We start from the raw sequence: 14,647 nt of genomic DNA on the forward strand, positions 1-14,647 counted from the left end.
CAATGACAAAATCAAGGCTTAAGTACAGAGAAACACATTCTTAGTTATTTCGTACGAGCTAATCAATATACAATCATGAGGACTGTGGGTGTGATCTGAATGATCGCTGCTGTGTTTTGATTCAAGTGGTGCTAAACTCTGATTGGTGCTCTGACATCTGTGACGTCACACGCCCCCACCCAACCTGAAACCAGTGAGGGGGGAAGGGACTAAAACACAAACACAGCAAGAGCAGTTCTAAGGTTGCCAGCACGATGCGTTCAGGGCCTTGAACACATGTTATTACGTGTTGAGTGTCATTTTCTAGTGATGCTGATCTTATCTGGGAACACACGGCGAGTCCGACAGGTCAAGAGACATGAGCTGAGGATCAGACGGGTTGTAAACAAACCTTCAGCCATCCTTCACAGTTTGAACGCGCTGCTTTTCCCTTGTGATTTTCTTGCGCACTGAGGGATTGTTGGTAACGTCTGATGTCATTTTGGTTTGACCGCCAAACAAAGTGATGTCCAGAAGTTGTCTTTTTACAACCTGTCCAATCGTGTCAGTCTTTGCTGTTGCAATGTCATCATGTTCCCAGACTTCAGCTGGTACTCGAACGATAAAGAAATGAACAAATCTGCTATGATAATAATAATCCATCCATCCATTTTCTATACCGCTTATCCGTCAGGGTCGCGGGGGAGCTGGAGCCTATCCCAGCTGACTACGGGCGAGAGGCGGGGTACACCCTGGACTGGTCGCCAGTCAATCGCAGGGCCAACACACAAAGACAGACAACCACACACTCTCACACTCACACCTAGGGGCAATGTAGAGTAGCCAATTAACCTAATGTGCATGTTTTTGGTATTGTGGGAGGAAGCCGGAGAACCCGGAGAAAACCCACGCAGGCACAGGGAGAACATGCAAACTCCACATAGAAGGGCCCAGACCGGGATTCGAACCTTAGAAGGGCCCAGACCGGGATTTGAACCTTAGAAGGGCCCAGACCGGGATTCGACCCTGGAACCCTCTTGCTACGAGGCAACAGTGCTAACCACTGCACCACCGTGCCCCAAGATTTAATAAAATGGGTCTCTTCTTTAAAGAAATAAAATCAAAAGCTGTTCTGTTCATCAAATTACTTTTTTGCACCAGTTATGAGGAAGGGTCTGTTAAATTCATTAATTTTGACTGCGCATGTATTTAGACAGGCTAGCAACACACAATATACGACTGCATCGAATTCACTAACACAACGTCATCTACAATATGAACATGAAAACATAAAATAGCAACATCTAAGATCATCGTACCGCAGTAAGGAACAGTCTGGCTTCGTGAATCTGGACCCGAATCCTTCAACATTCAAACAGGTTTTTTGAGTCTTGGCAGTTAGAAATCCAAGGCTTAAACATACACACAGGCTGGAACATTCCCACCAGGGTCTGTCATGCGTGTTTTGTCTATTCTTCATATTTGCAGGTGATAATATGCAGAGTAAAGAGTCACCTGAACACAAATCAAACAGCTCGAGGCTGCCGACGCTGAGTGTTAACAGCTGTTGTGGTGCGTTGCAGTCCTCTGCTCGTGCTTCTGCTTTGTCTTATGGGTCCATCTAAGGTTTAGCCTGTAGTTGTAACCCTGTACAAAACAGGGATATTGCGTTACTGCGCCACATCTTCAGTGTACATCCTTCTCGAACAAAACAATCTTCAAAAGCTTCATGTGATACAGTTCGTGTTTCTCAGTGATGATATGCAGCAGGATTCCATGTGCGGTACCAGGACCTGAAAGGGAGAACCGCAGGATTATCCACTGAGACGCAATAAAAGTGACACAACATTTTTCTTCATTCAGCAAGTTCAGTCCAACGTTTTGGGAAATAAGCTTCATCAGTTTCTTGCGCTCACGTCTTTTGTATCACGCTAGCCAAAACACACTACAGAACACAAGTTGTCACTGTTAGCCCAGTATTAGTACAGATTAAAGACACGAGCTTTAGAGCTGCTAGTGTGCTGATTTTGTCGAACTGTGGACAGACCCAGACTAGCTGTTCACCTCCTGAAGGAACACATCCTTGGTCCTGGTGTCTTTGAAGTGTATGGAAGAAAAGTTGAGAGTGTTTGAGATAAAGTTCTCACCCCGCTGTGTTGTACGAGGCTGGGTTGACCTGAGACGTTAAAGAGGCAGAGACAGTCGACAGACCGTTGGGGGAAGCTTCACGGCTCACACTGTTTGGAGAGGAATTTGATGAAACTGGAAGGAAAAGATCAGAGCATTATTGAACACACACACACTCCCATACAGGCATGGATCACACACAACACTAAACGTGTTTGTGATTAACATGTAAATTAACAGATGAAAGTATTTTGTTCTTTCCACTAACGAGAGCAGACACGTATCAGTACATACAGTGTCAGTCATAATGGAGTTGCTCATTATCGTTAGCTGAACATAGGAAACAGTACTTGCCTCCACCTGAAGCCAGAGGGCTGTAGGGTCTGGATGCCGAGGCCTGGAACAGATAAAACTAACTTCACTTTTGGACTGTAAAATATATCAGCTTTACAACCAGAAAGGTCCTTATGCCACAGTATCATAAAACCTACAGGAAGTGCATCTTCTGACATCAGTCATGTTTAAGGGAAAAGTTTCAGTCAATCAGTCTCTCTCACACACTAAACAATTAAACATGAACTAAACGTCTCTTTGGTTATCTATTATATATATAAGTCTGAGGATGGCTTGAGTGTGCGAGAACTTTTACTGAACCAAACCAATGGTCTCCTTTAAGACTAACTTAAAGAAATATAATTCAACATTTTGGGACTGTTTGCTTTCTTTCCAAGAATGAGATGAGAATGTCTGCATTAGCCCACATGTTTGTGTGTTAAATTAAATTAGCAGTGTTGAAAGCTAGCGAAGCTACAAGCTACTGTTCATTGGAATTGGTGAACAAGGCAAAAACTCATCTCCAACTCAAACAGAGAAACCCACTGTCTACTGCCAAAGAACCATGGCTTCAAATCCCTCCAGTACACACTGAAATTCAAGTCCTGATGAAGCCAACAGAATCACGTCATCTGCAAAAAAGCAACGATTTAACGCTGAGATCTCCAGACCAGACACCTGGAATCATCCCCTCAGCAGTGAGATCCTGTCCGTGATCCTCACAAACAGGATCTGAGACCAGGAAATTTAGAGCTATTGGAAGATATGTTTTTAAACTTTGCACAAAGTCAGCCTAGCTGTGTCCCTCTACTCTCAGTCTTCATGCTAAGCTAGGCTAACAACATCCCGACTCCCTAACAACACCCGCCACAATTCAACAAACAACGACGATCCTACATGCTTCCTAATGAAAGAGATCGATGTTTTAGACAGCTAACCATCCTGGAGTTGTAGCTGTGCGATTTGACCGACAGACTAGCCACCGGGCAGTAGATCCTCTTCTCCTTCTGACGCCGATTGCAGAACCAAACTCTGACGACCTCCTTCTCCATGGACAGCTGCTCTGAGATCAGGGTTATCTCCTCGGAGTTGGGCTTGGGGTTCTAAAAAACCAAAAACGTATTCAATGAACTGTGAAAAATCAATGCTTTATACCATGGCTAGTTTTAAGTAATGAGTAAAAGTTGCTGAAGACATTTATAACCAGTTCAGAAATTATAAAACGCTCAAGTCTCACACTTTACTTGAAAATGAGTGTGCTAGCATGCTATCTTTTGCCAGGTAGTGCTAAACACGGAATACAGTGGAGACTGATGGGAAAGTCTCGCAGGTATTTGGCCTTAAGCCAACCTGATGGCATTAGAGGAAAAGTTAAGTGATCAACAAAGTTATTATAATTAATAACAATCCTGAGGGGAACAGGGATGTGTGCAAACAAGACTTAAGTCCGGGCCCAGAGGTACTTTGTGACATGAATGCTAACATCATTATGCTAACATGCTCATAATGACAAGGAAAAATCATGTTAGATCATGTAACAGGTTATCTTTACTGCTGTTGTTGTCAGCATGTGTCAACATGCTAACATTTTCCAATTAGCACTAAACTCAAAATATGACTGAGGCTGATGGAAATGACATTATAATGATGGTGTTAAATATAATGGAAATACAGACGCAGGTGTGCTGGGATGAGTGGGTTCAACATGCTCACAGACATGTTACAGAATTCGAAAAATGCTAAAATCACATTACAGTTATATAGGATTAAATTATTATTTGTCAGTGATGAACAGATGATAATTATATTATATATGACTCACTATTTGTAGCCTGATAGAGTTACTTGTGTCTGTAGCACAGGTGGAGACCAGGTGTGGCGGCATTATACTAAACACATTCCAATAATTTACAAATACAGAACAAACTTTTTATACTCATCGCTGAGCATCGTCATCGTTACTTGACCAACTTTTCTTCTAGGCACATGATTTTTATAACTTAGAAGGCAGAGCTGTGAAATCCCATATATCACCATAAAGTCATTTAATGTTGATTCAGCCTTGAACTCACGTCAAGGAAACGCTTCTCCAGAGTCAGCTTGATGTTCGTTTCGATGCTCGTCCTCTTTTTCCGTTTGCGTCCGTAGCCCTCGATCAGGGGCGGCAGGGAGGCCGGGTTGTTCAGGGAGTCGGAAGGTGAGCTCTCTGGTGTGAACACAAAACGTGGACATTCAGCATCACTTCTGAAGCTGCAATAAAACCCTGACTCTTTGGTTTTGTGCTGCATAATTAGTACCAACGGAGTTTTTTTGTTTTGTGTTGGTTTGGTTTGGTTTGAACCCAGAAATCCGTGGTTTCATTAATCTGACAACCGCATGTTTTGGTCTGATGTGTGTTTTTTGGTTTTCTGTCATGTACAGATCACAGGTTGCTACCTCCATCCTCAGCCACATTCTCAGGTGTCAACAACAGACCTTTTCCAGCCCGGACATTTTTACATCACAGCAGAAAAACTACAAACGTGAGTGCTAACATCAATAATGGCTTTTCCTGAATTTCTTTGAATTCTACATTTGCTGTGCTTGTTCTCCTGCTGTTTTCACATGGAGCCAGACTAATCAGCAGTACTGTGACAAACTGCTGGTCATTGGGTTGCACCTGCATCACTCAGCCATTTCTCCAGCAGAGGTTTGAGCTTGCACATGTTTTTGAAGCTGAGGTTGAGAGCCTCGAAGCGAGAGATTGTGGTCTGGCTGAAGTCGTTCCCGTACAGTTTTCCCATGGCGAGGCCCACATCTCCCTGTGATGAAACGCACAAACACATGAACTACGTCACACTTTAACTCACAAAGATGGAAGCAAAAACAAATCCCAGAGTTTGATTTGTTTTGTCAAAACTACTGAAATCGAGATGAATTTCAATGCTTGTGTTCGATCAGGAATCAGTGCTGTTTTAGAAACAAAAGTGACCGAAACATCTGACCGACACGAGGGCTGCTAACACCCAAGCTGTGATGAAGCTCAATAGAAAAACAAGCACAAAAACACTAATGTGTCCTGTGAAACGACCAAAACTGTGGCAGAAAACAATGCTTAAGGAGACCAGACGTTTCCAGTGTTTCTTCATCACCTGCGTGAAGCCCAGTTTGATGCGTCTTTGTTTGAATGCTTTAGCAAACTGTTCCAGCTCTTCCAGGTCACTGGGTTCTTCTTGTGGTGGTATCGACATGTGTTTGGGCATCTGCAGGTGGGACATGTCCATGTGGTTCTCCATAGAAGGTCCTACCAGACCAGAGCGACTCATAGCCTGAATCAGAAGAACATCACAGACAACAAACTTCACTCATGTAAAATAAGTAAAACACAATAAACAAATCTGCAAGACTAAACATTTTCTCAGCTGGATGTTCAGATTTTGTCTTCCTGCTGATGTCCAGTTTGCTCTTTGACAACCTCAGCTTGAATTCACAAATACGGTTGTGGTGATTAACTTCCTGGCTCAGCCTTTATGTTTCCTGTTGGACTTCTGTGTCACTTGTTTCTACCCTGACTAGCAGTAATGCTGTCTGACGACATCGAGCTCGCTGCACTCGCACCAAAAAGCTGGTATAGTATAAAAAGCGGGTATAGTAAGTGTTTTCGCCATTTGTGCCAAAAGTATAATTTTGCGCGCTGATTGAACCTGTGAACACGAATAATGAATGAATGATGTTTTCTTGTTGGCCACTCGATGGCAGTGTACACTGTTACCACCTTTTTGAGATGATGCCAAACTTGTTAGCAAACAGTTGCTTATTTACACATCCAGCAGCCGCGGAGGCCAACATAATGTGACAGGAAGTGGTCTGTGTTTGGGCTACCTGTGGAGTCAGAGCCAGTCCAGGCTGGTGCTGAAGGAGACCAGTTTGACTCTGGCTAGGAAGGGACAGCAGGTTCTGCTGCAGAAGGGCTGCAAAGGAAAACAGTTTGATCAATTATCTGTTAGCGAGCGTGGAAATCCGCCATGCATCAACAAACAGTCACTTTTACATTTCTGTTTATGGACACACTGAACAACAGCCGGTCAGTTAGTGAGCTTTAGGAGGGATTTGGGGTTTGAGAAATCAGTCCAGCAGGTACCTCCTGCTGCAATCACAACATTCATTTTCTTTTTTTACCCTCCCGTTGGTGTTAGGATTAAATCCATGAAGCACAACGTGTTTTACACTGTGAACAGATCTGGTCTGATGCTGTTGTGACTCCAACTCTGTATTTAAGGCACAAATTTCTCATCTAACTCTTAATAAGCAATGAGATAAGTATGCTTTTCACGATGGCAGACTGTTCCTTAATTAATGAACCCCCTGAAACAAATGAGCCCTCCCTCCCTGGTTATCCAGGACAGGCCTGATCTCTGCTGTGTGTGAGCGGCGTGTCAGCTGGAGGAGGTTTTGGAGACCTTGGTGGCTGGTGGGGCTCTGGGAGAGCAGGAAGGGGGAGGGAGATGACAGGTGAGACGGGGGCATCAGGACCAGCTGCTGCATGGTGTGCAGTGATGTGAGCTCCTGGGGCACAAGCACAAAAAACCCACTGAGTTAGAAGTGAATGTACGTGAACAGTCTGCATCGTAAAGTACATTTACACAAGCTCTTTAACTGGAAGGTACTTTGCATGCATAATCATATTGCTTGCTGCTCCGCCACCAAATGTCAGAAGTGAATATTGTACTTGTTATTCCCTTGCGTTTGTTTCAGATAAAACATGATGATCTGCTATTGATTCACATGAAACAGTTAACATTCGCAATAATATTGATTACAAAATAATACAATGATTAATCAGCCTTAAAAATTTTCTGTCAATGGGTTCATCAGTCGTTGTAACTAATATCTAATTGTTTCAGCTATAAGCACTAAGTGCTGAGTACTGAGTAACCTGCTTTTGATACTTGATTAGATGCATTTTGTTTTTTAGTGGAAGTTAATAAATGTATTCGTGCACCATCCTTAAATACAAATTTAAGATACGTCTACTGAAGGCATGAAACCATTTCCTAAAATACGATGCATTAGCAAAGTAATGTAATTAACTCCAACGCAACCAGTGACAACATTATGATCAGAGTTGAGGAGCAAATATTTAGAGCCTTCACTTAAGTAAAATTAGTTTTACTGCAGTATAAAAATACGGTACTTAATTCCCTGCATCAAAAAGGTCACATAAGTTAAAGTATTCAAGTAGAGTATTATTAGCAAAATACACTTCAAGTAATAATTACAAAAATGACCACAGTCATTTTAGTGTATATAATATTACTGTGTAATTACAGAGACACTGACATAAAAATAGCATGTTCCAGTTGAAAATAACTGTGTTTATTTTAGTCAATTTCAGCGCGTCCTACTTTTACTTGAATAAATCACAATACTCGTTCCACGTGTGGCACCCTGTGAAACACACCCTCAGTCACCATGCGTGGATATAAAAGACGAGAGCTTGGTTAGTCCCTCAGTGTCTGCCTTACCCCAGTCAGCTGACCTCCTGACATTGGCGAGCTCTGCGTCAGGTGGCATGTCTTCAGTGCGGAGCCCGAATGAGGCGAGTCGTGGATATCCTCAGTCTTTATCTGAGAAAGCACAGCCGCAGCAGTATCACCTCGCGTTCATTAATAATACATTCAGTGATTAAAGGGATCAGTATGGCAGCCCTGAGAGGACAGGTAACAGTGTGCATAATCTCAGGGGTAAATGGATTCATGTTTACATGCACGTGACTTTCAGTGTGTGTGTGTGTGTGTGTGTGTGTGTGTAGATACAGTCCACATGCACACACACACACACACACACACACACACCCCGACTCCAGGACCAGTTTGGCCACTAAACATGATACAAAGACTGATAGACTCTCTCCCTCCCCTTGGGCAAGCCAGTATTCAAATACCTCCCTGTCTCCCACACACACACACACACACATGCACACACCACCCCCAACCCCTGAAAGCCATGTCACTTCCTCAAAACACGAGCACTGAAAGAAATGTCCTCCCACGCCAAAAAGTGTGTTTGGAGAAGAACCCAAATAGCTGCAAACTATTTGAGCAGTTTCTAAAGAGACGTCAGTCTTTGTTGACACCTGTGGGGAGAGCAAGTAGTTTGTCCCGAGGATGTTAGCCGTCGAAAAGTCAGTTGAACCTTGCGTCCTGAGCAAAGGTTCAGCACCATTCGCATGGCTCTGGGATATTTGTATTCCCGGTTCCAAATGAGCTTCGTTATTAAGTCTGTCAAAAGATACAGGCAGTCTTGTGATAATCTACATGTTTCTTATCAGTGAAACTCATAAAAAAAAACAAAACCAACACTGAATTAATTATACTAACAAGTGCTGTCTTGTCTGTCCAAGTCCTCAAATGGCTTAATCCACAGAGCTCCATTGTCATTACAAAGAGCTGAACTGACATGTGCCTCCTGCAGATCCACCTGTAGGCCGTCTGGCTGCTGTTAATATGCACCCAAGTGCCTAATGTGTTTTAAATAAAATAAGATAAAATAGAACAGTCCCTGACAAATGTGCCTCCTGTTTGAGTGACGCCTGATGGGAACTTTGGCGGTCAGAACATTACAGAAATGAAATGGAATAACATCTTTACTGGACAGACTTAGAACTTCAGGTGGCTGAAAAACTGAACTGAACTCCAAAGTGCTCACAGCGGGAACAGGAGTCTGCTGGACTGAAGGGTCACAAGCCAGCTGTGTATCAATCCGCTGCTGAAAATAGTCCCTGACAAATGCTCTTTTTCCTGTTTCGTGAAAACCCACAGTGGCCAGCTGCTTCATGACGTTACTGAAATGAATTCTCTGTTTGTGAGCTGAGCGGCAGGAAGGCAGAAGTCGGAAGGTGTTGACAGATCGTTGGCTTTGTCTTCTCGTCCAGAAAAACATCCAGGATCCTGGTGGTTCGGCTGAGTTTTGACGTCCCTCCCAGCCAGCGTTTACTGGCCGTTTTATTTACATGAAGAGGAAAATGACTTCGATAAAAGCCACACGGGATGCTGCAGCGATGTGGATGTGAGACATGTTGTGGTCACGGATGCTGAGGTGAATCAGTTACTCACCTGTCGATTGAAGTCGATCCCGTTTTGCTCTAAACGACAGAGAAAGAGATTCACATGTTTAAAATGTCACGTTCGACCGATAAAAGTTACATGAAGTCTGCCAGCGTTCAGGGTTGGCCACATGTGTGACTTCTGTGTTTACACAATTATTTCATCACCAAATCTCTAACGGGTTACAGCTGCAGGTACGACATTTTCTCCAAACTGAGTCAAACTTTAACAAAATCAGACTGAACCAAAAACTCTCAGAAAAATAAAGCTTGTTTTTAATTTGATTTGATCCATTTTTTTTAGTCTGTGTGCTAAACTGTTAAAACATATAAAACTGAAACCTAAACCAAAACATTAATATGTTGTACATCAATGATAATTAAAAATTATTAATACAATAAATCATTTTGGTTAATTGTTAAACACACAATGTTACAAAGACGATGAAACTCAAAAAGAAGTAAATATCAATCACTAGTATAAAAATCCACCCAACTGCAGAGCCTAAAGGGTACTTCTGTGTATTGTCATGTACTCGTGTGATGCAGTATTACCCACAGTACAGGCTCGTATCAGGAAACAGGAATCTGTGTGCATGTACATTTACTGCACTGACTGTTCACACACAGCAAGTCTTTTCAAGAAGTGAAGTTTTCCTCCTGAAGTGTGCGTCATTCAGTGTGGAGTGTGTGTGTGTGGAGTGTGTGTGTGTGTGTTTGTGTGTGTGTGTTTGTGTGTGTGTGTGTGGAGATGACATGCAGAGGGCTGAAAGATCAGGAGAGTTCAAAGGTGTACTGGATAAGCTCCCATCATTTGAATGTCAAATGGGGCCTTTGGGATTGTGTGTGTGTGTGTGTGTGTGTGTGTGTGTGTGTGAGAGAGAGAGAGGGAGAGAGAGCGAGAGGTGGTGAACTGCAGGGAACATATAATGCAAATACAACTATAAACTCCTCCACACACACACAGACTCACACATACACACACAGAATCACACACTCTCTCTCTCTCACACACACACACAGACTCACACACACACACACACACACACAGACTCACACACACACACACACACACACACACACACACAGGGTCACACACACACACACACAGACTCACACACAGACTCACACACACACACACACACACAGACTCACACACACACACACACACACACACACACACACACACAGGGTCACACACACACACACAGACTCACACACACACACACACACACACACACACACACACACCACCTCTCAACCACCCCACTTCATCACTGCCCCCCAGCACAACCAGCTTCACGGGCCAAACTTCCAGTATGGAAATGACCAAGACATGCAAATGAGCTGGGAGCACAGGAAGCCTGTGTTAGAGCTCGGTCTGCACACACACCCACACACACACACCCACACACAAACACACACACACACTGGAAACGATGGCTGCACACAGCCTGTCAGTTCGAAGCACCTGCAGCGTCACATTAAGCGGTGCTGAACTGATGTTATGAAAGGTAAGGTGAACATAAAATGATTGGAAACTGATCTGGGAACAGCTGACGAGTGATCTCAGTCCTCTGGCACAACAATCTGTTTGAGTTCAGTTAGTCTCCAGGGCTGAATGTTACATCTGTGTGCTATAAAGTCAGGCACAGAGGCTTCATCCCAGCACGTCCACACTGTGACGACTGTAACCACAACACATTTCTCTTTTATACCAACAAGAAATGAGACAACACGCACACGAAGGGCACCGGTAGTTAAAGGAAGTCTGGTTCCCAGTGTTTTCTTCCTGTCAACAAGAACAACCGTCTAAGCGTCAATCTGCTTCTCAGCACCTTCAGACTTTGAAAACACCACATGAACACACAGTTCAGTTCTCTGACGAGGTTCAGCAGGTCTTCTGGGTCGTTATGTGTTTGTGTCGGCGTGGGCGAGACTGAAACGTTACAGTGAAGGAACGAGTTGGCCGGTGCACCGGGGGGCTCACTCATGTGTCTTTAGCAGTTTTGTTGAATAATTGTTTCGTAACGGAGGAATCAGAAACATCACAGACAGTAAGTGTCTGTGAACCAACACACTTTTCATGGGATTTTGTAGAATAGAACCATATTTGTCGATTAAAGCATTATGATGGATTTGTTTTGTGCGCTGAGGGACCACACTTTTCTAGTTTAAACGCACTGCAGACTGCAGCTCAGACTCTTATTTGAACTTCCTTGTCACCAGCAGACGATCGTGGCGGCAAACTGCTGTTTAAGCTGAAACGGTTCTGCCATAAATCATACCTTAATAAAGGTTGTGTTCAGTTTCTGGTGAAACAGTTTTAGAGAGACGCGATGCTGAGCTTCACATTCGCAAGCTACACTATACAGACAAAAGTATTGGGACACCTGCCCATCACACCAACACAGACAGCTCTGCAGCTCTAACAGCTTCCACTCTTCTGTGGAGGCTTTCCACAACATGTTGGAGTGTTTCCATTCATGCAGTAGAGCATTTGTGAGGTCACACCAAAGGAGGGCAGAAAATGAGAATTCACTGACATGAGTGATAATTTGCTTTTTTGTCGTCAGACACCTTATTGAAATCCTACAAAAGTCTCCTAGAAATGGATTAGTGATTTGAAACAAACAAGAAAAGATGTTTTGAGAGGAACATAAAACATCTGAATGATGCCCACAAAACGTTTCTACAGCTGCGCTCAGCACTCGATTAAAGTCACTCAGGTGACTCAAAGCAGACAGGATGTTGATGTTGTTTGCAGTCTCAGTCCTGCGCTTTGTAAACTCGCCATCAAACTGAGCCACCAACCAAAGACGCGCTGAGAGAGAAGACACCAGCAGTTAGCCCCACATATACACTTAATTTCTCGGATGCGGAGCTGCACAGAGTGAGGAGGTGAAGGTTCAGATCCTCCCGAAGCTCAGCTGAAAACACAAACACCGCAGGTTCTTCCTCTCCTGTTCAAAACACTTCAGCGGTTTAAAAGTTAAAGTTCCCTCATAAAACATATTCTCTTTCACGTCTCTCTAACGGTGTCTCTCCACACAGACTGGTTTGATTTTATTTGCTTGTGTTTGTCATGTCGTCACAACTTTCAGAACAATTCCAACAGTGAAATGTGTTTTTGTTTGTTTTGTGAAAGAAAGAAGTTTTAACGAACCGAGTGATTTCTGTGTTTCATGAACATTATATAATTTATATGTTTTTGCACAATTAACCTGCACTTTCTAACTCATTTCTGAGTAGCAATCTGTTTACACATGTTCACACTGTGGCTCTTTAGTCTCTTGTTTTATACACACAGTCAATCTGGTCGACCTGCTTTCTCTGCACTCTGTTGTACTTTATGTAGCATATGTTAGATTATTTAGTATGTTTAGTCTATTTTTCGCATTTTTTTAGGCCTTGTTTGGTTGTTTGTTTGTTTACTTTTGACTAACCTACACTGCTGTAATGGGCTACTGGATGCTTGAATTTCCCTCGGGATCAATAAAGTATCTATCTATCTATCTATCTATCTGTCTGTCTGTCTGTCTGTCTGTCTATCTGTCTGTCTATCTATCTATCTGTCTATCTGTCTGTCTATCTATCTGTCTATCACGCACTGTGCTGCATTCGCATTAAAGGGGAGGCAGAAATCTCAGGCAGACATCTTAAACCCTGGACAAATAAAATCAAGACTGTGTCCACGGAGAGACGCTGCTGGACACGAGTGAACACAGGAACATATGAACGTCCCTGAGGATGAAGCGACAGCCAGGACTTCGGTTCACTAACGATGGCAGCTGCACGAAAATCTCAGGATTAAAAGTGAGAACGACAAAAACAAACCAAACGGCCGTGACACCCGACACACGTGCATCTTAAACTGACAAAAAGAGTCACAATGAGCATATTGTGACGACTCAGACGTTCAGCGCTTCCATGAAACTGTTCACTTCTGCCACGCAGCCATTGTCTAAAGAAAAGTTCACTTTTTTCTGCTGCTGGTTCCTGGTTTTTGTTTTGTGGCTGCTTGATGTCCTCAGCCTCTGGGCAGACAGAATTTCTCAGCAAACAGCCTCAGGTGCATCCTGGTACAGCAACTAACTGCCACAACACACACACACAGGCACACACACTCACTCACACTCACACGGTTTTGTTTTTTACCATCAGAAGCAGAATGAGCACCAGTTTGTCGTTTAAAATGTGCCATATGCACTGAAGTTGGATGGAGCTGCTGCTGTGTGAGGTTTTATTTAAATTAAGTCACAAATGTTTCTAAAAACTTTTGAAAGTGACAACCCCAAAGATCGCTGAACAACGATAACCAAAAGGTCAGTGAGCTCTAAAATTTATAAAAGTCAGGGATGAAAAATGTCCTGAAGATGTTTGGCAAACTGGAATCATCTTTATGCGTTAAAACAAAAGCAAGCTTCCAATTATATACTCTTCACAAAAATGACATCAAAATATGACGGAGCAATAAAGAGAATTAGCTCGTGAGCTCAGTCGGATGTAAAGACCATAAACAACAAAGCAGCAGCACGCCGTCCTGCTGAGAAGACCTCGAGGAAGGTGAGGCATCCTTACCTGCCTGTTCAGCTTGAACCTCCGACTGCTCCACCGTGTCTGCGCTCATCTTAATATCTGTAATGATAAATATGGCTGATTTTCCTACAGGATTGTAACTTTAACCAGGACAATGAAGCACTCAGGCCACCCAGGAAAATGATCTTGAGTTTATTCTAATGCGCCCTCCCCTGCACACCAGCACACAAACTACACGCTCTCCTGCGTGAGCACTAGTTATAATATTCATAAGCAAGGCAGATATTCTGACAAAGCTCCGTCACAGTCATCGCATGGAGTAAGCACACGTCATGCAAACTCTTATTAAAACCTGCAGGTGAAATGAGCTCGTAAAAAAGTTCTTTTAAAAGTCGTTAATTAGCCAGCACAGGAGGAGTGACTCACCTGGGACAAACCAACAGGTTTTGGCTGCTCCAGCTGCCGTCTTTCTGCTCGATTATTGAAGGTGAAGCTGGTGTTGGGATAAAAACTTTTGGAAATCCACAGCTGCTCATCAGCATTTTCCTAAGTGGAGAAACGCTCACCTCGGCAGCACACCCTGCA

The 14,647-nt window shown here is 43.3% G+C and overlaps 1 protein-coding gene across 1 annotated transcript; it reads right to left on the reverse strand.

Moving 5' to 3' along the window:
• Positions 1–1,166: 1,166 nt before the first annotated feature.
• Positions 1,167–14,647, reverse strand: pou2f3 (POU class 2 homeobox 3). Its single transcript, XM_046410358.1, has 13 exons — positions 14,489–14,647; positions 14,105–14,161; positions 9,534–9,562; positions 7,944–8,045; positions 6,879–6,984; positions 6,301–6,389; positions 5,571–5,747; positions 5,099–5,240; positions 4,512–4,645; positions 3,378–3,542; positions 2,461–2,503; positions 2,127–2,241; positions 1,167–1,772 (listed from the first exon to the last, which is right to left on the reverse strand). Exons 2-13 carry the CDS (start codon positions 14,151–14,153, stop codon positions 1,730–1,732), a joined length of 1,194 nt encoding a protein of 397 aa, XP_046266314.1. The 5' UTR covers positions 14,154–14,161; positions 14,489–14,647; the 3' UTR covers positions 1,167–1,729.

This window comes from Scatophagus argus, chromosome 14 (genome assembly GCF_020382885.2).
Source record: "Scatophagus argus isolate fScaArg1 chromosome 14, fScaArg1.pri, whole genome shotgun sequence".
Classification (NCBI taxonomy): domain Eukaryota; kingdom Metazoa; phylum Chordata; class Actinopteri; family Scatophagidae; genus Scatophagus; species Scatophagus argus.